Source organism: Acanthaster planci, linkage group LG20, assembly GCF_054643075.1.
Source record: "Acanthaster planci isolate LZ-2023a linkage group LG20, COTS_SCS, whole genome shotgun sequence".
Taxonomy (NCBI): domain Eukaryota; kingdom Metazoa; phylum Echinodermata; class Asteroidea; order Valvatida; family Acanthasteridae; genus Acanthaster; species Acanthaster planci.
Window position 1 is genome coordinate 4,330,271 of NC_141796.1, and position 26,744 is coordinate 4,357,014.

The window sequence follows — 26,744 nt, forward strand, 5'->3', positions numbered from 1 at the left end:
TGTTGATCAAACCTCTGAAAATTGGCCAAATAGTGGCTTAAAAATGTGCACAAAGTCAATGGGCTAGAAACACGTGTGCAGAAAAACTACTCCTTTAATTTCATGTCACGTGATTTTTACCTAAACTGGAAAAAAACTTATGAAAAATTATTTAATATTCGGACTCTTGGGTATATTTTCAATCAAACAGAAGGGAAAATTTAGTTTGATTTCTCTTTCGTTCTGGTAGTAATTCTCGGTCGAAGTTGAGGACTGCTCACGCATTATGCTGGACAATTACATGTATGTGAACAAACCCCTATGTCGTGCAACAATGCCATCTATGGTTCAATGTTTGTTGAAAATTGAAACCCCAGGCAGGTGTGACCGTAATTCTGCAATAGCACCCTCAATGCCTGATATAGGACAGTCTGCAAACTGCATGCAATCTGTGTACAAAGTCACGGGAAAAATTAATTATTAATCAATTAATTATTAAATCACTAAAAAATAAACTAATCAAGTTATCACTGTAAATTTCTTCCAGGACCGTCCTCGGATGATTGTCCAAAGGTCTGCCAAGTTTGAAGTCAATCAGATTTAGTAAACTGCCAAAGTTGACTGGTGGAAGGAATTGAGTTAAAAAAGAATTTAAAAAAGTAAATGAAAACTAGAGAGAAGTGTTTGTAAACAAGTACAAACAGAGCTGTTTCGGGACTGTTTTACCAACAAAATAAGTATTAGCAAATGTGATGAAAAAACCTGGCATTAAGAAACTATGAGAGAGTAAAAATGACGAAATCAAGACCACATTTTATCCTGGCACTTGCTGCAAACAGACTGTTGTGGAGGGCACGGTTGATTTTATATGGGTTTGTATACATTTAAAGGAATATTTAAGTATTCCAAATTTCATAATACATCTCATGATGACGTCATCATGCCGTAAATATATTAGAATTATCTTCGTTGTATAGTTAGTGCTTGCTGTAAGTTTTATGATCAACGATTACTAAGGTACGAAAATAGTGCCTCGAAAACGAGTACAATGTCAAGGGGCTGAAATTAATATTGAAAAATTAATAATACATCACATGATGATGTCATCAAGACGTCATAAATTTGGACGTGTCTTTGTATAAGGGTCTTTGTTGGCTGTAACTTTGAAGTTGATCAAAGCTCTCAAACCAACCCAAATGCTGGCTTGAAAACGTGTACAAAGTCAAGGGGCTGAAATAAATATTGAAAAAACAAGAGTAAATCACTTGATGACGTCATCATGATGTCATTTATTTAGAATAATTTCTGTATCAAGGTCTTTGTTGGCAGTTACTTTGAAAACGATCAAACATCCGAAAGGGTTCAAAATTGTGCCTTGAAAACGTGTACAAAGTTAATGGGCAAAAAACCTCATTTGGAGAAACACTGCTCCTTTAAGTTCGTGTCACGTGATTTGCACTTAAACTGAACAATTTTTATGAAATATTACTTCATAATCGGACTCTTAGGCATATTTCAAATAAAATAACGCGGCGTAAAGGACCCAATTTCTCGTTCGTTCTTATAGTAATCTTGCGCCGAAGTTAAAAACTACTTGTTCACTTGTGTTAAGTAGAAAAACGTGTACAAAACCTATGGGGAAAAATTAAATTTTCAAAAATGAATTTAAAATAATGTGATGAAGTCATCATGACGTCATCCCTTTGCAATAAATCTTGCATCAGGGTCTTTGTTGGCTATCACTTTGGGAAAGATCAAACACTGCAAAGTTACCAAAATTGTGGCTCGAAAATGTGTACAAAGTCAATGGGCTAGAAACACGTGTGCAGGAAAACTGCTTCTTTAATTTCATGTCACGTGATTTGCGCTTAAACTGAACAATTTTTATGAAATATTACTTCATATTCGGACTCTTAGGCATATTTCAAATAAAATAACAGAGTGTAAAGTACCCGATTTCTCCTTCGTTCTTATAGTAATCTTGCGCCGAAGTTAAAGTCTACTTGTTAACAGTGTTGAAAATTGAAAGCCCAGGCAGGTGTAACCGTAATTCTGCAATAGCGCCCTCATAGCCTGATTTAGGACAGTCCGAAAACTGTGTGCAATCTGTGCACAAAGTCTATGGGGAAAAAGTAATTCTTAAAAAAACAATAATAAATAAACTCCTTAAGTTATCACTGTGAATTTCTTCTAGGACCGTCCTTGGATGATGGTTCAATGGTCTGCCAAGTTTGAAGTCAATCAGATTTAGTAAACTGCCAAAGTCGACTGGTGGAAGGAATTGAGTTGATAAAGAAAAAAAAAGAAAAAAAAAATCAGAAAAACAATACCTGTTTCAGCAAAGTTGCCGAAACAGCTAAAAAAAAAATCAGAAAAGCAAGAGCTGTTCTGGCTGTTGGCGAAACAGCTAAAAATCAGAAAAGCAAAAGCTGTTCCAGCAGTTGCCGAAACAGCTAAAAAAAAAATTTTAAAGAAAATAAATGCTGTTTCAGCTCTTGCCGAAAAAGCTAAAAAAAAAAAAAAAAACTTTAACGAAAACAAGAACTGTTTCGGCAGAGGAGTAGGCTCAACAAGCAGGACATATACATGTACATGCAGATGTTTTTAGTTTTGTTAAAAAGATCGGGTTGTCCGACATGACACATCTGAATGTACTTGCAACTTTGGCTAAGCATGACTGAAGCTCTACATCTGCAAACAAAATTAAACAAAAGACTGATTTATTTTATTTTGTTCAACTTACATTGAATGCTAACCACACAACAAGTTTGAAGCATCTCTTGATTTGGAGGAGGAATGCCTTGATTTTCTTGGTAGGAGGCGCATGTGGAAGCATACATATGCTCTCATTTCTGTCACAATTTGTCTCCTCATTACTGCTAAGGTCATTATTCAATGCTGATGGTGTTTCACCAGGATGTGATTCATGTTGAACTCGTAAAATATCTAAAATAAAAACCAAATCAATGAAAAGAGAAAGGCACCAGCGAAATAATTTTCAACCAATTTTTTACTGAATCAAATAAGTAACATTTATAAGTTAATAATTGCTCATTTGATTCCTTAGTTTTAGATCCTCCCCATATGCACGTATGTTGGCATGGTGCCGGCAATGAGTACTTTCACAAAGAGTTCATTGGTATCTTACCCATCCACTTCTTTGAAAATCCCACCTGGTTTAAAAACAATGTTTTGTAGTCACGTCAAAAAGATGATGTCCACACAATGTTGCACAATGTGTGCATTTTGAAGGCAAACATTTGAATTTCCTACATACATGTACAGTGTAGGTGTCTCTTTATAGAAAAAGAAATTAAGGGAAGAATATAAAGAAATCATGGTAAGAATGAAAATGTGCAAAACCATAGAATAGAGTAGTTGACAGTTAATAGAAATGTGTATAATAGAAATTATGAACCAACCTTTTCCAGATCGTAAATGGGAAGTGTCGGAATATTTAATTTGGAATTCAATAAACAGAAGGGATGTGTTATGTACTTTAATACCACAAAGACAGAATCTAAATCGGAAAAGAAAAAACATAAAACTTCAGAACTACTACAACCTGTTTGTATTACTTTCACTGGTTAGGGTTACTTCACCTATCACATGCTGAAGTGTCTTTACATAAAGTACAGAAATAATTACCTGTGGTGTTTTCTAACAGTGGCGTTGCTTCATTATCAGTTGAAATTGGATTCAAAAGCCTTTGTGTAGATGTTCTCTGCTGTGGAAAACCACAATGTTCCTTGATGAGATGTAATGATGCTACAAGATATACAACCACAGCTGGTACAACACTGATGAAAGCCCACCTACAAGTAAATATTGGCAATAAGACTCACATAAGTTATGTGCCCCATGCTGGACCAAGAGAGGGCACAAATTATCCTAGTAACAGAGGCTCCTTTGGTTGGAACTGCACTTCGCTGGTTCATAAACAACTATGAAATCACCCATTACGGTCATGTTGCTATTAGCAAAATGAACACTCCCAATCAACATGGCTCTTTTGAAAGAATGAAGGGGTGCTTGTATTCAAGGCGCCATTTACTGTTCTGTAGTTTTTCATACCAGTAGCTGGCAAATTGTGGCCGGTTGTGTAAACAGAAGTATTAACAGACTCATGAATAATAAATACTGTCTACTAAAGAAAATCATAAATTTCTTTCCAAACAATATATAGTTCTGTTTTTTCATGTACATGTGTCTTATTACTTTTACTTATATGTAGCAACTGCATTGTCAGTACTGGAGAGAATTAAGCCACAACAGAGATAACCTCTTCTCGGACAACTGATTCAAATGTGCATTTGGGGACAAAAACTGTTGCAAATGAGGGGTTAATTTTCTGCAACTTCAGCCATGCAGCCATTCATATTGACCCTTCCCAAATGTAGTTCTACTTCTGCAGGTTGCTGACCGACCTTAATTTTAAGCACAACTCTAAAATTTTTATTGGGAAGTTAAGAAACAGGTACAGAAAAATCCTCTTGTCTTTTCTGTGTTCACAAAACGCTTCTAGACTCCAGTCTCTCCTGACACATGCGGTTATTGCATGTACTCTACACAAGGTTCCTCCTACAGTAGCTCAACCCCTGTCAGATCCAACCCAGGCTTTTAGGCACTGCAATTGTCTGATTCCCATCCCAGTCCTCTCACAAAAATTCAATTTCTACTTCATTCATGACAGAGGTACTCTTTAACCTCGACCCTGTTACTCTGTGAGTGTCCTAAGGGGCCCTTACACTGGGAAACTTTATCTCCTATTCCTGTCCCAATAAGTAAACAATGACAGAAATGAATTTTCTATTTCCTTTTGAAATTCTATGTAACGTCTTATTTTATAACACTTTTCTTATGTACATCCGACACCAAAATGACATAGTTTTTATCCCCTCAGTGCACCCTTTAGCAAAAGACTGCCAAATTTACAATACAAAGCACAATGAGTTCCTTCTTTCTAGACATCAGCTTAACTCCCCCGATTATTTTTTCAAATATGTGTACATCCGACACCCTGTATGTCCGACACTATCAAAACCATGCATTGCTGGCAATGCAATGCTTTTGCACTGTACAGAAACCACTACCACCTCATTTGCATACATGCAAATGAGGCCCCAACATTTTGTAAAAGTACCAAATAGGCTTCACTTTTGTTTTTTACTAATTTGCATAAATTTGACTATTTGGACAAACACATCCTAATAAGGTTATAATTAGGGCCCATAGCCATTCCACATGTGTCATGTGTGGACAAACATGTACTTTGCATGTATTCAGAAGTAAGCAATGTCAGTGTGAGCTTTACTGAAGGCAAGTAAAGTTCGAGGTGTTGTATACATGAACATGCAATCCATATCAAGATACAAGTATTGTCAAAGACTAAACAAAGGTGTGTTTTATACCTTTGTTCAAGGTACATGTAAAATCAATTGGTTTCACTTTGTGTTGCTTGAGGAATTAAAGGGGGTGTCCCACTTGTATATGCTTTCCATGGCATAAACGGTACATGTACAGTATCTATCATGAAACATACAATGTAAGGCTGTAGTTTTTCATTATGCCATTAGTCTTAAATTTCAGTGAAAAGGGTAATCTCTCAGCCTAATTGCAAGCCCATTCTTTTGATTTTGTAATCATCTAAAAGGGTATATAAACATCTACTCGTTTAGGTTCTTTTTGGATTTTACATGTGTACTATAACCTGTGAAGTGTGAATTGGAAATCTTTAAAATTGCAGCTTAGTACACATGCAGCATTTGTCATACGAAAATGTTTAATTTCATGTTCTAAGACCAAAAGATCTTACAGGTACATGTATGCAATTGTCTTTTAATTTGATTTATTTATCTAAAGGATTGTCAACTGTAGAAAACTTTTTTTTGTTTAAATGTTTGGCAGTACATGACTTGTTTAAATGGGCAAAATTTGCATAAATACTTCTAGACAATATTTTCCTTCATACTGTTTCACTGAATGCCCAATCATCCAATTCCTTTCTAGTTGCTTTTGATGATTTTTGTATGGCTTGGCATTTTCTTTTGGTTTGGAAAGTTTACTAAAGCCTTCATGAAGGTAGAAAAATGAGACAAACTTGGGTTTGAACTGATTACCTTCTATTCTGAAAAGTCAGTTTGGACGTGTACGTCCGACACCAAAAAATGTACGTCTGACACCAATATAATAAATCCTTTATCTGAAAGTCACAAGAAGATAAAAATGTGTCTTGCCTTGAAGTTTATTAACAAGGGTCTGCTAAAACTTAACACAGGAAAACTACTTCTTCAGGTCCTAGCATTTCACAGAGTTTGTGATACAAAAATGGAAACTCAAAAAAATTAACTTTCTCTGAGTACGTCTGACACCATGGTGTTATGAGTCAGTTTCTACAAGGATAATAATTCTGAGTGAGAAATTTTGTTATTAAATGGGTGTACTTTGTACTTAGCAAACCTTCCCACAATTACATGTATTTCAGGATAGTCCAACGCCAAATAGTCACAATGACGCCACTAAAGTATGTGACAAGTCACGTGACATTAACGGGGCACTAGCTTAAAGTGCTACATATCATGAAGTATATATCCGATTTGGTTGAAAATTTGTGTGTAGCTGGAAGGGGAAAGGTGTTAGACATAAATTGAACTGATGACCTCAAAGCACTATATCTTGCGAATTGCATGTCTGATTTGCTTGAAATTTTGTATATAGCTCAAGAGGGAAGGGTTTGAGACCTAAATTGACCTGATGTAATTAAGACATCATCATGTGACAAGTCATGTGACCTTAAAGGGCAGTCTTCAAAGCAGTATATCTCGCGAACTACATGTCCGATTGGCTTGAAATTTTGTAAATAGCTTGAGAGGGAAGGGTTTGAGACCTACATGTAGATTGACCTGATGATGATGACGCCATCACGTGATAAGTCACATGACCTTAAAAAGGCACACTTAAAAGTAGTATATCTTGCAAATTACATGTCCGATTGGCTTGAATTTTTGTATATAGCTCGAGAGGGAAGGGTTTGAGACCTGGATTGCCCTGATGTGAGTATGAAGTTATTGCTTGACAAGTCACGTGACATTAAACGGGCACTTTCTAAAGCTATATATCTCGCGAAGTCCATGTCCCATTGGGCTGAAACTTTGCAAACCATGTTCCATTTATCAAGATGACATGGAGTTTCCATATTCCAGTGTACTGTATTGTTCATATGCACTTGTGCAATATTAAATATCGTAAGTACTTGGTCAAGAATTTCGTCACTGGTTTTCAGGTTTTAGATCAATAAAACTAGGGCTCTCGTTTTTATAGTGCAATCTGAATTTCCAAGGAATGCCGATTAACTGTGTTGACGCTGGCTGTTGTCGCAATCAAAACAATTCCCCGGAGAGCAGTTTTTGTACATTAGATTCCCAAGTGACTTTTCAAACCAGCGATTGTAGGTTAGATTTGTGGATAACACACAATTAGATTTTATAAGGACTCAAAAATCCCAAATACATGTGAATGTTTACATGTGTGTACACGTACCAGTACTGACATGTACATTTGCACCCATACATGTACATGTAGATGTACATGTACTATGCGTAAACGATGTAAAATGGGACTATATTGCACTGGGTCATTCCCAGCAGCCTGGTCTTTTGTTATGAGTACAGTCTTTTGTTACAAGGCCCAGTTCCCTTTGTCTGATCTTAAGACCTGCTACACATATGAAGAATATGTGCCCGAAACCAGGCTCCCCGGCAGCAAGTGGTCAAAGCAAATATTTCTCCACAGAAACATGCACAATTTACAATGGACGGATGATGCAGGCTTGTTGCAGTTGGACATACGTCTTAACGAGTCTGTGTCTTTTGTAAGCGGAATCAACTGTACTTCCAAGTTTTAAAGATTTACTTTACGTATATGCATAAAAATGCCGTCACAACAAGGGCTTAAGTATGTGTGGAATCTTTAGCATCAAATTTCTTTTATAATCATTGAAATGGAAAGAAAAATCAAAATTACAAACTCTACGAATTGATCTCTTTTGAGGTTTAAGTGCATACTCTGGGATAACAGCCCACAAAAAAAAACCTTGCTCGGAAAGCTATCACAACCAAAAAGAAAGTTGGTAATCAAAGACAACAAGTATTTTTGTGAACTGATTCAGACCATGATTAAACAAGTCCCACACAAAATACATTTGAAAATGAAATATTTTTAACTAACAATGAAAACCAGTTTTAATGGCAGAAATGCAATACTGCTTAGAGAAATACATGTAGATTGCAACTTACTTATCCAAATTTCTCATGTCTTGGGAGTACTCCTCACTTATCAAGCAACCTTGAAACCAAATGAAATAGGCAATGCCATATCAGTACTGCATCCAGGTGGAACAACTGATGTGACCCCCCTTTTTTCTATACTTTTTCTTTTAACCCCTTTTTCTATTGCTTTCAACTGCTCATTGTGACTAACTAAAATGTTCCCTACTTTCATGTAAATGTTCATTTTTCAAATGGGACACTTCCGGCCTGTAAATCCCCCTTCCCTTTTTTGTAAATGTTAGAGTTGCCACTAAAAATGTCTTTAAGTATCTTAATTGAACTCATAGTAGTGTGACAAGTCGCTGTACACGTAGGACAGATTTGAATATGCACAATGTGCTTGATATTACTGTAAGCAATTGCCCTTGTAGCATGGGAAGCCCAAGCTAGTGTGAGGGCACTGCTTCCAGAAATAACCATGTGTTTACCCACAACAGAAATTAAAAGAAACAGGGAAAATCAAATCAAACCAGATTCACTCTCTCTTCCAAAGCTTCTACAAAATCTCTGAACTAGTGAGATCCTAGAAAAGTGAACACTCACCGAATAAAACATACAGAACAGCTCCTAGAAGTCCTGCTAATCCATAGCCACTAGCCCAAGCTGCCACATTTTGACTGTCAAATCTTGATAGGTAGCCCAAAGCAATACTGAGGGAGCAAATGGTTGGCATTAACTTCACATTTGGTATGATTTTTCCCCAATATAATTCATCCAAGGGACAGCATGTTAAAATACTTTGTCTTCACAAACTTGTGAAGCTAATCATCTGTTGTCGTAGAACTCAACACAGCCAATGTATAGCATGTATCATAGAAATCAGTTTTGAAATGACATTCTAAATTTGTTATCCAGTAATACAGTGTCAAATCGGATGACATTGAGAAGGATTCAGTATCACCAATAATCACTGAGTACCTCCTACAATGGTACCAAGAATGAATGTCAACAAAAGAAAGGCCTTGCAACTGTAGAATTTTGTTTGCCTAAGTTTGCAACATGGTTCAGAGTTGCAATGTGAAGGAATGCTGTTTAACTGTTTCAAGATTAAAGGTAGGGTCATAGATTGGTTTTTGTCAAGGGAATACTGATTGTTAGGCAAAATTATCAAGAAATACAATTCAAGTCACCTATAAAAGGAACAATTCCTTTTAATATCAAGTTTCAAGCAGTTTAATTTTTTTCCCACTACCAAACCTTGAAAGATGTGTACTTTGAAACTTTGGTTTGAAAACTGAAGTTGCAATGGCACGTATCATTCAGAATGTAAGCATGGTTGCACTGTGCGTAAGTCGGGTACACAGGCAACAAACCACAAAACCACATGTATATAAAATTTCTTGAAAATTCACTTTGCTGCATGAGCGTATTGTCTCTTGTGAGAGCAGTGTAAACTTGAAAAAAAAGACATTAAAACTGAATACGTTCACAGAGGATATAAAATCATGTTCGTAGACCAAATCTGCTGCTAATTACTTTTTCTATCAATATTTATTTGACATGTTTACCAACATCAGACTCAACAACTGAAGGGCGCCTCTGATTCAGCATGCGCCGCCCAGCCATAAACTGTCTCTGTCCTTCATCATTGCAATCGTAGCTCTGTGTCGCGGGTCGGGCACCAGTCAGACGTTGTTGAATGCATAATAATTGTAAATGGCGTGTACTTTTCACCTCTGCAGAGTTGTTGACTGCACTGCAGAATTATTAATGGTTCCTTCCAAAAAGTGGTAGTAAGCAGAGAAACAATCAAGAATACCACAAGCGATTCTGACGAAACACTTATCTTAAAAGCAGCCTCATATTTCGTTCACGATAGTGTAAAAGTCCAACCTTCCAAACTAAGTGGAATGCAGTGCGATATCATCCAAAATTATTGATATCAACCGCGGACATGGCTTTTATTGGATAAATGAACAATGCGAATGGTCGTGACTAGTCGCAACTATTTGTTGATAGTCGCCTCAACTACTGATATTCACTACAGTCGTCCACGCCTAAGTCCGGAATGGGGAGGTCCCTGTGCATGTTCTTAAAGTGACATGATGTTGTGCTACATCACAATAGTTGTCTGGCAGCATTAGTTATGGGAAGAGCAGTTTCTTCAGCTTGCAGTCCTGCTGGTGACACCGCAACATGTTGTGAAGCATCCAAAATGAAAGCCCTGATGTTGACCTCAGTTCTCTGTCACAGGAAGATAGATCCCATGTCACTCAATTGCTGCAAGAAAAGTGAGATGTCTTTTCCCAGCACCTATATGTCATTGCTCTACTAAAAATGGCCAATTCAAACCAATTGATATTTTAACTGAATTAAATTGGAATGAATTGGGTCTACTTGGCAATCAATTGGTGCTCAATTGGTTTCAGTTGGTATGTTTTCTCTCCCATTTGTTTTCCCCCATTAATTGGAGATTTCAAACAGGATAAAATTGTTTCTTAAATTGGCATTTTTTCTTTGCTGTTTATTTTCCTCAAACAAGTGGAATTTCAAATGGGAATCAAATGGTTCCAAATGGTATTTTTTCTCTCTGTTTGTTTTCCTCGATAACTGGAAAGTTCAAATGGGATGCAACTGGTTTGCTTTCAGCTTGTTTCCCCCATCAAATGGATTTTTCAAATAGGACTCAATTGGTTTGAATTGGTAATGAAATGATTTCAATTGGTTCTTAGGTTGGTTACAATTGGATTGTGAATTGGCATTCAAATGGTGTCAATTGGTTTGAAATGGTCTAAATGCAATGGTTGTAGTTATTTGCAATAATCAGGTGGACACTGCCTGTGTGACTGAAACATCGTTCAACAAACACATTTCTAGCGATGCCGTGGCCCTACCAAGCCCGATATGTGAAAGAAGAGATCGAAAAAAGCAAAGAGCGGGCGGCGTGGCATTATACATAAGAAACTCCATTCCTTACAAAAGACTACAAGTCTTGGAAGACAACACACATGAAGCAGTATGGATCACGTCGAGACCACAAAAACTTCAACAGTTTGCCTGTGTGGCCATTGGTTGCATTTACCACCCGATGCAGACAGCACGTCCATGCATGACTACCTCATTAATTGTGCCGATAGCATCTTACGACTGCACCCATTGTGTGGTGTAATAGTGACTGGTGATTTCAATCAACTCAGAGATGCATTCCTCAGTACCCATAATGGCTTTAAGCAAGTAGTAGATTCACCCAAACGGCATCAGTCAATTTTGGACAAGATCTGGACCATTCTGTCATCCGTTTACGACAAACCTGTCGTACTCTCGGAACTTGGTACATCAGATCATAATATGGCTTTATTTTCCCCATCCAACGCCCCATCTCTAGACACTGGCCACACCCTCAGGATCACCACTCGGTGCATGGACAAAAGAGAGAAAGCAGTGTTTAGCTCAGCAATTTCTGAGATTGATTGGAATGTTTTGTCCAACTCTGAAAGTTGCCATGAGAAATTAGCCATTTACCAGTCAGTCCTGCACTCATTAAAGCAGTCCTGTTTTCCCACCAAGATCATGACAAGACACACCAACGATAAGCCATAGGTCACTGATGCATTTCGGCATTTAGTCCAGAGCGGGCAAGAATAGCAGGCAAAGTTGACTTTGCAAAACAACTTCGTAACCAAGTTCATTGTGCTGCCTCGCATTTACGGCATGATTTGCACCAGTGTAAGATTGCCACCTTGCAGAATTGCTCCTTCAAAGACTGGTGGAAAAACATGAAGGCACTCATGGGAGCACCATCAATAAAGGGAGATGCCTATTTGCCGGCCTTGCCAAAACGGTGTCCAATGGAGATCTGCAGGCGCTAGCAGATAAGATTGATGACTTTTTTATTTCTGTCAGCAGTGACTTACCTCATCTGGATGAAACTAACCCTGTCTTCCAGTCAACAGAACCTGTCAACAGTGAGTCACCTGCATGCTTTAACATTGTTGTTCTTTTAGATTTTGCATACATGTACATTTATTAGATGTGGGCGACTAGTGAATATCAGAAGTCCTGGTGACTATTAATAAATAGTTGTGACTAGTTGACTAGTCGCGACTATTTGCATTGTTTATTTATCCACTAAAAACATGACCACAGTTGCATAATATAACATGGGGTACATTTTGCATGGTGTTACACTGTGCTTTCCACTTTGTTTGGACGGTTGAACTTTTACGCTAGCATGAACGAAACATGAGGCTGTTGTTCAACATAAAACATTTGTAAGAATCGCTTGTGATATTTCTTTCTTTGTTTCTCTGCTTACTTACTACCACTTTTTGGAAGGGAACCTTAATCATTCCACAATGCAATCAATAACTTTGCAGAGGTGAAAAGCACACGCCATTTACAATTATTGTGCATTCAACAATGTCTGACTGGTGCCCGACCCATGACACAGTGCTAAGATTGCAATGATGAAGGACAGAGACAGTTTATGGCTGGGCGGCGCACACTGAATCAGGCTGGGGGCTCCCTTCAGTTGTTGAGTCTGATGTTTGTAAATACATCAAATAAACATTGACAGAGAAGGGAATTAGTGGCAGATTTGATCCACGAACATGATTTAAATTTTTTGTGTACATTTTCAATGTTTTACTGTCTTTATTTTTGGTTTACACTGCTCTCACAAGAGACAATACACTCATGCAACAAAGCGAATTTTCAAGAAAGTTTACATGCACATGGTTTTGTTGTCCGTTGCCCATGTGGACCTGACCCATGCACAGTGCAGCCATGCTTACATTCTGAACAATACACGCCATAGCAAGTTCATTTTTCAAACCAAAGTTCCAAACTACACATGTGTAAAGGTTTGGTCGTGGGAAAAAAATTAAATTGCTTGACATTTCATATAAAAGGAATTGTTCCTACATGTTTTAGCGGACTTGTTTCATGCAGAACATGTACATGTATTAACAATTATCTGACCCCAACAGTACCGTCACTTTCATGATGTTTTACATACAACATGTACACCCACATGAATAAAAATGTACGCTGTATGCTTAAGCAGCGCATAGTAGTCCACCTGAATGCTAATGAGTTTACAATCATGCATGATGCACGTCGACAGGCAAGGTGTGCCCTGGATGGTCAGTGACGTTCACATGACTTGGACACTTCCAATTTATTTCAAGAAGAGGGATGAGACCCTGATATTTATATAAATGTCAGGAAAGCTTATAACAAATAAAATATTTTTAAATCACTTTGCACAGAAAGTAATTATTACTATATGCAAACAAACTTTTTTACTTCACAAAGGTTTATACATTAAACATTAAATACAGAAACAACAAATGATTCATATTTTGGTCAATGAATTCAACCAGGCACAGCATCAGCCTTTCGATTGCAGAGGATTTACAGAGAACAGTTTGGAATCACAAATCAAAATTAAACAGTGATTTGTAAAATATTGTTTGTGACAGATAAACAAGACTCTGTCACAGTGTGTACCATCACTGCAAATCCTTTTATTTCACAGACATGCATAAACACGCAACAATCCCAAAGCTTACAGCACAGATGCATGGTCCCACTAATGAATAATAATATCTTCAAGCAAGAAGAAATCATGTTTGCGCCATGCATGCTCTGTGCAAGCATGTCCGGAGTGGACTCGACTAATAGCAACTGAGATGCACTGGCACTAGGCCCACACGACTCAACTAGTTGCGGCTGCACAATTACATGTACTTTGACTAGTCGACAAGAATACCACTGAGAAAGGAGACAAGGTATTGGTGGTCACTCACGACATCAAGTTGTGCAGTGTGTGCTAACCGACAAGCCAAGTTTGCTGTACAAACTTTACATGGGCATGATGCATTGCCAGTGTGTGGCTGCTCTGAACACATGTTCAGTGCATGTCCGGATTGGGCTTGACTAGTAGCAGCTGCTCTGAACACTAGTCGCTGCATCACAACTAGTCAATACTAGTGGTATTGGCAACTAGTCACATGGGCTTAATATTTATGGATCTCAAGCTATTTTTCTGGTTTACACTTACATACCGGCACTGTAGTTGTGGGGACTATACATGTGTTAAGTGATAGTAATAAGGAGGACAATTTCATTATGGGGACAAATTTTGGTCTCAACTTGATCCCAAATTTCTTGACAAGTTTCTTGGCAAGAAGGATGTTTCTTCTCACACAATATGGAGCTAGCAAGGCACTCATGTTTGCATTACATGCCTATGGTGGGCATTCCTTTCTTTTTATGTACATGTAGTTAAGGAAACTTGGTGAAAATACTAATCTTTCTTGCACTTTGAACACTCTTCCACACTGGAATTTTGGTGATGTTTCCTTGACTGTTCCTTTCTTTTGTTGTGAAAAATTAATGCCAAAACTGTCTCTAAACTATTTTTTCAAAGGGGATACTTTGCCTCAGTTCAAACAAGATTAGCACAGCTTTCATTATGTGGACCTCTTTTGTTCATGGATCCACAGTATCCACAGGGCTGGTGGGCATAAAAAGAACATAAAGTGGGCAAAGTCAAACACTTACTTTTCTCCAAAAGCATGTGACGCACCAACAAGTACCTGTTAACATGAAATATTCATATGGTACTTATTCAGAATTCTGTAACAACGAAAACTTAAAACACCACTCTTGATTATATCAATCTGGTCAGAAAATTCAGCACTACATGATACATGTACTTGCACTACCGGTGGACTTTCTTTAAAACTCACACCGATAGCATTCAACAGTTGATTATTTGAAAGTGTTCACTTTCACAAATACATGTACCTGAGACAGATGACTCTTCCTGTTTATACCAGGCACGAAATGGGACAGAGGGGTACCCCCCTCCAACAAGTCCAATGCCTATAAACCATTTTCAGTGACGTCACTAGAGCACACGCTGAAAAAGTGCTGCCATGTTGGACCACTTTCATGCCGGCCAGTGTAACCAAGGTGCAATGTAAACGCATCGTTACGTGTACATTGTACATGAATGTATGCTCAGAGGTCAGATTTTCCTGAGTGTTGATTCAGAGATTTCCTGACAACAACAGTGTAAATATAAAGCTCTGCTGTGCTGTGGGATGTAACAATCATTAGGAAGAATGCCCTGATTTAGAATTCTATAGAATTCCAGCTGAAAAGGACCGAAGGGCTTGATGGATTGTGGTGATTCAACGCCAAGACAGGGTACCGTCTCGTTCATGTCGGCTCTGCAGTGAACACTTCATATCCGGCAAGTTATAATGTTACTCATAGCACTTTTCCGTTTTGGCGACACACCTCGGGACAATTTGACAAGCCCATTTTTCTTTGCGTATTGCTTATATGCTGAAATTGCCTGCGAATTGTAAGTTTTTTGGCAGTCGCCGTATCCTAGGAAGTATAAGCCTTAGGAAAGTATTTGAAGGGCCTGCACCATACACGTCATGACACTACATGCTAGACATTGTAATGCATCATCATCACAAAAAAGTATACTTTTTAGGCCTACTGTTTTTTACTCCAGCTGAAACTGCACAGTTGATGTGCTTGCTTTGATAGGCTATCCCCAAATTAATAGATGCCAATGTTCGGTCATCAGTTGATTGTAGAGAACTGTATATGTCATGTGACCACTTCTTGTACTTGTATTTTGTAGGGCAGTCACTTTTCTGTTTTCTCCATTTGTGTGAATAAAGGATTGTGAAAAAAATCATAAAGGGCCTTATCAGCAGTTGAGAAAAACATGAATGGGTAATTTACCTATATTTTGAACTCGGCAGGGAAAAAAGTAATGATCCTCTCTCGCCTGACCATGTTCCTTCAATTTTTGAACACACTCCATCGCCAAGTGCTGCCCAGACCACACTAGCCTCATATGAGGGGCAGTGTCCACCAAGAAGAGGTCTGCAACTCACACGATGGATGCTGCATCAGCATTACTGCAGTTACATGCAGCTGGCTGTCAAAATTAGGATCCAATTCTACCATCTTCCATGACTAGGCCTACCTCACAAGGTTAGCTTTGGACATTACAATCATTTTTTTACACCCTATTTCTGTGACCACTGAACCGGTAAGTCTAGCAGTAAAACAAGAAACTTAAGAAGAAACATTTTCCTATTAATTTCTTTTATCTCATGGCCAACAATCATGCTAATAGTGCACTTATTTTTTGGTTGTTTTTCAGATGAACTTCCTGTTGATGGCAACTTGTCTTCAGCATCAGTACAGACCGATGTTACATCAGCATACCTCGGACAAGTGTTTGACGAGTTGTAAGCTATCAGAACTGACAACATCAATTTGAAGACAAGATTGGACAAGTCATCCTTCTTCATGGCTGGTTTTCAGGGGAATGACACCAAAGTGAACAACATGACTGGATTGCAAACATTCACTACACTAATGGCCATTTTCAGTCTTGTTAAGGACCACATTCATCAGAGATCAGTTGATTCTTTCACTTCATTTATCATCATCTTTTTGCAGCTAAAGCGTGCCTTAAGGTTACAGTACTTTGCTTGCACATTTGATTATTATTATTTCTGATGTGATTGATGTGATGTTTTGTAGACAAGTACCAATTCTTGTGTTTTGGCCTGATAGATATCAAATCTGCTCAACACTTCCAATGGCATTTTGAAGATCACATAAACGTTGTGTTTGTATTATATATGCTTTGAAATATTTTGTGAACGACAAAGTGATTTGAAGGCTCACGCTGAAACAGATTCCCATTATAAATCTCATAATACTGTGAAATATTTGATTGGTATAACTCCAATTGGGTTTATCTCATATATTTCAAAGGGTTGGGGTGGTGGGACTTCTGACAAGTATATAACTGAGCACTGTGGGTTTTTGCATAACTTGGTGCCTGGAGATCTTGTTTTAGCAGACTGGGGTTTTGACATTGCTGATTCAGTTGGCTTGATGGGTGCTCACCTTTCAATCCCTGCATTTACTAAGGGTAAGACTCAACTTGAAGCCAAAGCGGTTGAAAAAACCAGGGAGGTGTGAGGATTCATGTGGAAAGGGTCATAGGAAAACTTCGAATGAAATATGCAATTCTGAAGGACACCATTCCTGTCACACTTCTGCAACGTGGTACTGGTGGCTACACAACCCTGGATAGAATGAGTTTTGTATGCTGTGTAATGCCTCCGAAGGAATTGTGTCCTCCGTTTAAGTACATGTATAGTCATTAAACTATTAAGACTTACATGTAAGTTGTATTAAAGCCTGTTTTTACAGTATAACTTGATAACTGAAGGAAAAGTCCAGAATATTCTGCACACCATGTTATTCTAAAAGTTGTACTGTGACATGTTCAATGAAGAAGTTCGAGACATATGGAATTACTCTTGCTTGCCCAAAATATGTACTCAAACTGAACAACCCACAAGTTTTACGCTCTATGTTAAGCCATAAAACCTATTCAAATGGTTTTAGTAACCCACGTAACATACCCCCCTAATTGGACAACTCTGTTGTCATCATTAACAAAAGAAGGTACAGTATGATAAGCCACACTTATCCAAACTTAACTGGCAAGGTTTTGTAAAAAACACTCAAGACATGCAATTTCAGGTTCTCCTGTGTACTTAATCACTTTGAAATGTGTTTTATTCCATTGCATGTTTTACTGATGTGACGTAATGTTCAGTGCAGTACTAAGGGATTTATTGAAATACCAGTTTCCCTCATAAAATCTTTATTTTCACTGTCACTTCAAGGATAGAATTATAGAAAATGTGATGGGATAATTATGCTACATGTAATTGTATAACAATACTATGAAACTAAAACTTTTACTGCACGTACAATAAAATGACAAGAAGCAGAGGCTATTGTATTTGTTATTCTGTTCCTCTGATATTAATTTGTATTTGGAGTTTAAGCATCCCATTCATATTTATGATGTACAGGGAGAAAAATAAGATGGAAATCTGGCCTGCATACAGTGTGGCATAACACATTCCTCAAATGTAACAAACCCACTTAAGAGCATGATAGATGTGGGAGTTTGCAGCACGTGTGTGGTTGGGTGTACAATGTATTTCTCACACAAAACTAAGTTTTCTTCACTTTGCTCAACCATTTCTTTGCGGGGTTATTCTTCAGGCCCACACACTGTTTGTGAAACTCTTTAACAGTACAATCAGTAGATGAGCACTTAATGATTGTCTTCTTTAAGTCAATGGTCTTGCAAAAGCATGGCACACAAGACGTAGAGACATGGGCAGCTTTGTGAGTGTAGTGCTGACTAATGAGTTAAGGAACACAAGTCTTGTAAAACTTTGCAAAATTATGGATTGTGTTTACAAAGTTGGACTCTGGAAGTATGCGTTCAATGTGGAAGTCAGACTTGGTGTAAACAACAAAGTCACAATATTTTCTGGAGGTTACCATCAACTGACACTGAATTTGAAAATAATTTTGGTGGTTTTCTTCAAACTCAGTGCACCACCAAGCTTTTCAAGGCAGAAGGCTGTCTGTAGATGCTGCATCAGCTACTGTGTCATTCCTGTGACAATATGGACATTTAATCTCAAGTATTCCCTCACCACAACAGTCACAAGATACACACGCATCTTGGGAGGGCCCTATGTAGCTATGCTTGGGATGTATGAAAAGTCCAGTCAGTCACCTTCTGATTTACATGCTGACTCTTACTGATGTAGACATCAGAGTTTGATAGAGTTTGACATTCATGTTTACACCCCCACCTGCAAAAGACAAAGTACGTTGGTTCAGGTATACATAAATGCAGAAATACAGGCAATGTTCACTGGTTCTAAGAACTGTCCAATTTTACTTCCTCAGAATCTTTTGTTCAGTTAAAACCAATGAAATGTGCACCCTGTTATAATTTAGTATGTAACAGAAAGCACATTTCTGTACCTTGACCCTTCTACGGTTAGACAGCACAGATGTGCACAGTTACAGATACAACTGCTATGTACATGTGCTGCCAACAACTTAACCAAAAGTGTTTTTTGCATAGCAAAATTTTTATATTTTATTTCCATTGAACATACCTGGTTGCTGCACTGAGAATCTGTTAGTGTGGGGGGTAGCATATCCTCTTGATGAGGGACATGGATGGGTTATCACAGCTGGTGTGGCAGACGGCCTTGTAAAGTGATAAGGCGACACGCCCAGCTAGATACAAGAACCATGTCTTTGATGCAGCCTGGCTCCTTGTTTCTCTTTCTATACCAACAATCTAAAATGTTACCAAAGGGGAAGGATAAAAAATTAGGACATTATGTTTAAGGGACAAATCTGTCTCCTCAGAAGGAAAATTAATTTCCATTATATTTTCACTGTTATGGAAAAAACAAATTACCTGCTTCTTAGAAACTGCCATTTCCTTACACACAGTCTTGCTTTTTTGCAAGGACTTCATCGAAGGAAGCAGCAACAAATTTGGCACCATACAGCTCTGTCAATGGCTGCGGAAGATCAAGGAGTACTGGTCTTGGAACAAACTAGCTGGAGAATAAATAGCATACGTGTGAGGACTATGGGGTGAGCAGGTTGAGTACATGTGTACCGTAATTTAAACGTGTTGCATTCACACAAACAGTAATAGACATGTAACTGATAGTCATCATTCAAGTTTTAAAAAATCAATGATTTCAAATGTACAAAGGATGAGAGGTTTTGCCTTATTTCCTAATGGCTATGTTCCTTGGGAAATTTTCAAATGTATAATTAAGTTAGGATGAAAAATACTTAAGTCAGACCAGGAAAAATATTGAGTACAATAACCTGCTATATTAAAAAACCATCGACAAAACCATTGGCTTTTTTTGGTGACTGGTTCAGCATTGCGTAGAAGTCATGTGTCTCTGTAGCCGATGGTGCATCAATGTCAAGAGGTGGTACCTCCTTGGGGGTGACTCCACCACACTTCTGCCTTCTCTTGGGACTAGAAAAGTCAATGTTGACAGTTTCCACATAATCCACATTTCTTGAGGATGGGGCAAGCCACTGGCATTCCTTGGAGGTACTTGATGTACTTATTATTTCACCCACACAGCAGCTTCAACTGCAAAACAAGTTGCTGCAATGTGGGAACACGACTTTGCAACACCAGCCATACAAGTGCAGAACCCATGAACAGATGAAGAATTTGTCCATCTAACTTGACAGCAACCCATGGCTTGTGAGGTGTCTATCCAAGCTGCTGGGAATGGAAAACTTAGAGAAAAGAAAAACAGAAATCATATGTATAGGCCTATACTATTACTATTTGGGCATGTAAAAAATTAAGTCTTTACCATGGTCAAACCTCATAATTTCTACAAATTAGGCTGTTATGTAAATTGGAGAAATTTGTACGGTGGCATGAGAAAATCATCTTGTCAAGTAATAAGCTAGTATGTCCCAGTGCTAACTGTAGCAAAACGGCATGTACATGTAAGTTACGTTAGGCCGGTAGTTGGCAATGCTATCAGTATAACTTCACCGATAAGGCTCCTCTCTCACATCCCCACAAAGAAAGTTTCTTACCTTAGACACGATCAAAAAACATCCGAATTTGGAACATTGAAGACCTCAACATCACGCACCCATCCTGCCACAAAATACTTGAAATCATCAAGACTTTTGTAGGCCTTCAATGACTGCTTCTGTAGCCCTTTCACTGTGTAATTCAAAGCGTGCAGAGCACGCAGGGCCACAAACCGAGAATTTGCAGTTTGACAGGTGGCCTTCGTGGCCAAGCGAGGCTGGAATTCTTGGAGTCGGTTTTCGGGAAGAAATTCCCAGCGCAAAGGGGTTAAAGATGTCTGGGTACTGCACATCAGGTAGGTGAACGCTCGCTAAAAGGCCCGACAATAGCACTTTCAGCATCAAATATGGGTCTGATATATTCAGCAATTCCAACTTAGACAAATATCTGGCCTTTTCGTTACCCTTCAGATGGTGGACGAGCAGAGAAAGAGTCTGAGAATCGCCCTTGCTTTCAAACCTCAGGAAAATGGACATGCAATGTGTATACTAGTACATACAGTGAAGGCATCTGCAAACGTACTGGCGATTGCTGCTTGGCGGTCCAACATGGCGGCACTGTTTACAATGGTCAGGTGGGAGGAAAAGGTCTATACACACTCCAGCCTATTGTCGATGATCACATCCCCCCCAGATGTCTGAAAAGAATTCCTGAGATACCAGTATAACAATGACCAACACAAAGGCAAGGGGTCCTCTCTGTCCCATGGTTTGCTTCACATGTTCCGGTTAGTTAAAAGCCCGTCATTGGTTACTTGAAACTGCTGAAAGAAAAATCTCTAAAGGCAAATTAAGTACATATACATACATGTATGTCCCATTCCCCACCAAGATACATGTATACATATTCTTATACCACACATACATTGTAAGGAGATGATGTCTCACAAAATGCAGTGTAACAGTAAAACAACAAAAAATGTTCCAATTCTTAACTTACATGTACATGTATAGATACTTCATCAAAAGATATTTAAGAAAAAGGATCAGTGTGTACAGGGTGTACAGTATGTGGTAAATTTTAAACATGTCGTCAGTCTCCTGATGTCGGACTCATCACGCAGTCCGAAATGTCTAGTATACTCCTGGTTCTTTTCAGAACCACATACTTATAAGAGAGATACATGTACATGTGTATTCCTTCGCATGGTGCTACCACAAGCCTTTCCATCTATTGCTGTCTTTCACCATGAATAGCCTGAAATTCCATGAAGTTCTTTATTAGATGGATTGTTCTTGTTCATGTGGTATGTTATCAGATTTTCCAATTGGTACTCAATTGAGATATTGGATTTGTTTCCAAAGTTGAATCATGTCTTGTGTGTGATGCCACACCTTATCCGTCTGTGGTAATCCAATGACATAACATATATACACTTGTATGTGTTGGCCTGATACCTGGATACAAGTAAATTGTTTAATTGAATCAAATTCTAAGCAAGCTCTAGCAAGTCAGTGCCTCACATGGGTGTACAAGTACTGTACATGATGTACATATATGTAGTAACCATAAATGAGTCACAATAACATGTACCTGTACTTACAATTGAAATTATAGCAAGGGCGAATGATCCTGAAAATGCCAATCCAGATATTCCTGAAGCAGAAGAAACAGGGTGCATGTACATGTAATTCATACTGATATCAATTGTCTTGATCAAAATGAGTAAACTGTCATAACTTTATACACTACACTTAAATGTACCATAGCAGAAGGTAACACAAATGCATACATATACATGTACATGTACAGGTATAAAACTGCAGTTGAGATGTCATCAGAGACTACCTGGCGGAACATTCGTGTGTATAATATTGTTTAAATAGCATATTGATGAATCTATAAATACAGCATAGAATTTTATCCGTAAACATGGCAATTTTATAACTGTATCCACATGTATGGTACATTCCTTGAATTCTGCGATTTTTATTTGCAGACATTTTGATTAATTTTGAAGTAAATGTACAAAACAAATTCTATGCATGAGAAAAGGTGGCTGTTTCAAAGACTTGTTTTAAGCAGGGTGCTACCAGTATTAAGATGTTTGAAGTGATTAGATCCTTTTCCAGATGCTAAGTTAAAGAATTTTATCTCTAAATGTGACTTTTAAGAAAATTATGTCTTTCTAAATGTGTATGCACCTTTGAGTCTCATTTAAAACTGTTTTCACACAGGTTTTAGTTAAAAAATTTGCTATCATTGAGCGCATTTTGGGTTATTACATACATGGATGATTTGTAGAGCAACACCATGTTGAAAAAAAACAGTGTCATGTTGTTCCATGAAATATAGCAGATACATGTGTAGCATTTTAGAAATTTTGCCATTTTAAGCTTTCTTTTCTTTGATGATTCATTATTCTTCCAATACACAGAAGACGGCTGGTGAACAAAGTTCTCTATCAGTGTGTTTTCTTTCACTGGTATCTCAACAACAATGCCTTTGGCATACAACTGTATAGCATAACATCATACAGAAAAACATAAAATCATACATGATGGATTTCAAAGTGAATTCATGCATTTATTTGTAAAAGGTTACACGAAATAAGTTCCCAATGAAGATCACGTCACTGCCCTATAAGCTGTCAAGTTAAATAAGTGTGACATTTTGACCTTAAATTCCAGTGATCAGCCCTACATGTACATGTACTTTACCCACTCGGGATATAAAAGCTCAGCCAGATCTACACACACAGTCAACATAAATGATGCATCTTACCCAGCTATACCAACAAGCAACATAAAAGTACACAAGCATGTACATGTATTATAAATGAGATTTAGTTACAGATTTACAACAATAAAAATGGGACAGAAAACTCTACAGCTGCATAATTATTGGTTATCACACAGTGAGGACATCAAGAAGATTTTGGATTGTGAAATTACACACACAATAAGCATCTTAGTTAGTGAACATGAAGTTGAGTTTGTTATCCACTGGTTAGGTAATGGACTAAAATGAATCTTCTTGAAAATACATACTTGGCTTTTGTTTTAAATTGATATAACAATTTAACAGGTGGGGGGGGGTGAAACAGTATTCTTTTGAAAATGACTTTCAATGGTTTTAGTTTAACCTCCAACTTGCAAAAATCTAATAAGTTTCATTTGCGGGGGACTGGTGCACACATGTAACAGTTTTCAACATGTCCAACATGTAAACATTGCTCTTTTTCCTGATGAAATAACGCTGATGTGTTTTAATAGATCAGGCAAAAAATTTTATTAAAAATTCCATTGTCCATTAAAGAAATTAACCACCTGTTCACGTGGTGTGTACATCAGGTCAAGATACTTACCAGATAACATGATGGCACTGTTTGCAAGGAATCGAACACCGTAAGACACACGGAATAACAGAAATGCATTGACATCTGAAAGAACATAATACAAGTACATGCAAATATTCAAATCTGACAAATTCATGCAGTGGGGTAATTATATGGAATGTACCCTATGTCAGGAAATAGCATGATTCAACTTAAGATGGGCTTTCCAAAGTAGTGACAGATCTCCATTCATCTCCATTGTGTGGAATTTCTCACTATAAACAAATTATAACAATTACAATAATTATGCATGTACATACATACGTGACAATATGGGCCTCTCATAATAACATGCATCATCAAGACATTTCAAAGGAGAGGCCATTTTTCACAGTTAAGTCTTCACTGAGGGAGGCTGTTGACTATACTGGCTGTACACTGTAAGGAACTTTTAATTTATCCTGATGTCTGCTTGTCTTAGTAGAAGATCCACCTTTTATGAGTATTACTTTTATTTAATCCTTTCTTCTCTCTACTATATTAGGTGTCCCAATCCATCAGAGATTTCTTCAAGTTTTTAAGTGACAGTTAAATGAAAAATTGCGGCAAGATGACCATGTTTTTGTCCATCATAACCTCAAAAACAGCCTCTTTTTGGTAACATCTTGGTGGCACAATGTATTGTGAATTGCCCATATTAGTGAAATCAGTATTGTGCACTGGAATTTGTAACCCCCAAAAAATGTTTAACATGTACAAGTACCTTGTTCCTTGGACATCAAGCTCATTCCAAAAAACAAAACAAAAAACAAATCTTGACTACCTCCTAGATTTGATTAGTCATTTAAGCTGCTCTTTCTTTTAGGTATCTACACTGTATTCTTCACACTTCAAAGTTTTCATCCTTGGACAAATATCATAGTGCCAAAATGCCAAAAAATGCAACAGAATGACAAAGTACATGTTCTTCATGTATACATACATGTAATTTATGCTTTATTTTCTGCAGCTATTATAAAAGTTCATTTTACTGGGGTGGGATTTCTGAACAGATATACCATGCTTTGTTCTCTTGCAGGTGATGTTAAAGTCATCATAAATTTGGAATCCCTAAGTGACCTTCCCAAACAGCACTTTGTTGCCTGCTGTGAAGGGGTCCATGGTGTTTTGTACACCTGAGAGAGCAAATGGCACTTGAGGCGAAGCCGAGGATGACATTCGCCCCTAATGGTGTACGAAACCCATGGACCCCGTCACAGCAGGCAAACACTGTTATGTTATACTATAGTCATACGTGTAGATTAGGCTGGAACGATAATTGCATGATAAATTAAAAGACCTTGACAAACTGAAATACTTGAACAGCAAATTAGATATCAGATTACATCTCCAAGAAAAATTAACCCCTTCACGACAGATGACTGCATACGCTGCGCCTGGAGGAAAGTCGAATTTCCGGATGTCTGCGGTAGCTGCATACCACACCTGCAACCTTTATTAGTGTACATGTACACCTGTAGTTACTGGGAGCTTTGCACTGAATGGAAATCTGGGGCAACTAGGAGAGTTGGTCAACCCCACGATACCCAGTAAATTGGATTTTATTCATCAGAACACCCCCTTTGTCTTTGATTGAATACCCGGGGTAATCTCCATGAAGCGTCGCTGACTCCGCTGCCAGGGCTTATGCAACGCACTTTGTGTGGGCCCGAAGCGCAATGAATACAGGCCATTGACATGGTGCGCGCGCCATTGTTTACGGCCCTGAACACGTGCACAGCACCCCAGCACCCACACTCGGGATACAGAAGGTCCATTGCTCAGCATAATTGGGCATTTGTTTCGTCCAAAAAGGAGTGTTTTCTGTAGTGCTTGGTATATATTTTCCTGGCCACTCCCCGGCCCTTCAGTTGCGTTACATGATGTCTTCCAGTGAAGAGGAAACTCTGATGGCGGCTAGTGATTCAGATTTCACATCGGAATCTGAACATAGTTCAGAACTTGAAACTAGTGACAGCGATTCTAACAGGCAACCACTGTTAGCGAGGTCTGCCAAGAAGAAGGTCAAGACTTTGTCCATTCAATGGACGGCTGATGACAACTTCCCCCGCCGACACGGCTTTCAAGGCACAACAGGAGTTCAAGTGCAAGAACTGGATGAGAACAGCACTCCTGTCCAAATCTTCGAGCAGTTCTTCACCCCAGAGTTGATGTTGCACATTGCCAATGAGACCAACCGCTATGCCGCTGAACATCCGAAAAGTCAAGCAGCAAGTCCAAGTCACATGAGAAGCTGGTTTGACACAACACCAGACGAGATGTCAGTGTTCCTGTCCATGATCATCGTCATGGGACTGATGCTGAAACCTGACTTGAAGTCCTATTGGACGAGGGTCTCAATACTTGAGACTCCGTTTTTCCCTAATACCATGCCCTGCGACAGATTTATGGACTTGCTGTCCCATTTGCATTTCATCAATAACAGCCGTGCAGATAAGACCGATTGACTCTACAAGCTCCGCCTGGTGATAAACGAACTGACCGAGAAGTTAAAGTCCGTCTGCATTTTGTCCAGCAACATTACTACCGACGTGTCCCTTTGGAAATTCAAAGGGAGACTGAAGTTCAAGCAGTACAACCCCAAGAAGCGTACAAGGTTTGGCATCAAGGTGTATCGAGTCTGCCA

The 26,744-nt window shown here is 38.3% G+C and overlaps 1 protein-coding gene and 1 pseudogene across 9 annotated transcripts in view; one reads left to right on the top strand and one right to left on the bottom strand.

Moving 5' to 3' along the window:
• Positions 1 to 26,744, bottom strand: part of LOC110986852 (battenin-like) — a 97,358-nt gene that overhangs the window by 38,653 nt on the left and 31,961 nt on the right. For all 9 annotated transcript variants that reach the window (XR_015423569.1, XM_087130869.1, XM_087130868.1 and 6 more), the window contains 7 exons: positions 24,089 to 24,163; positions 22,325 to 22,377; positions 14,814 to 14,848; positions 8,850 to 8,956; positions 8,274 to 8,322; positions 3,628 to 3,794; positions 2,723 to 2,925 (listed from right to left, as the gene is read on the bottom strand). Coding sequence is in view for 8 of the 9 variants with exons in the window: in XM_087130869.1 (XP_086986995.1) it covers positions 2,723 to 2,925; positions 3,628 to 3,794; positions 8,274 to 8,322; positions 8,850 to 8,956; positions 14,814 to 14,848; positions 22,325 to 22,377; positions 24,089 to 24,163 (689 nt within the window). In the remaining variant the exon portion in view is untranslated. The remainder of the gene's footprint in view (positions 1 to 2,722; positions 2,926 to 3,627; positions 3,795 to 8,273; positions 8,323 to 8,849; positions 8,957 to 14,813; positions 14,849 to 22,324; positions 22,378 to 24,088; positions 24,164 to 26,744) is intronic.
• LOC147795856 (uncharacterized) lies at positions 16,253 to 18,760 on the top strand (annotated as a pseudogene).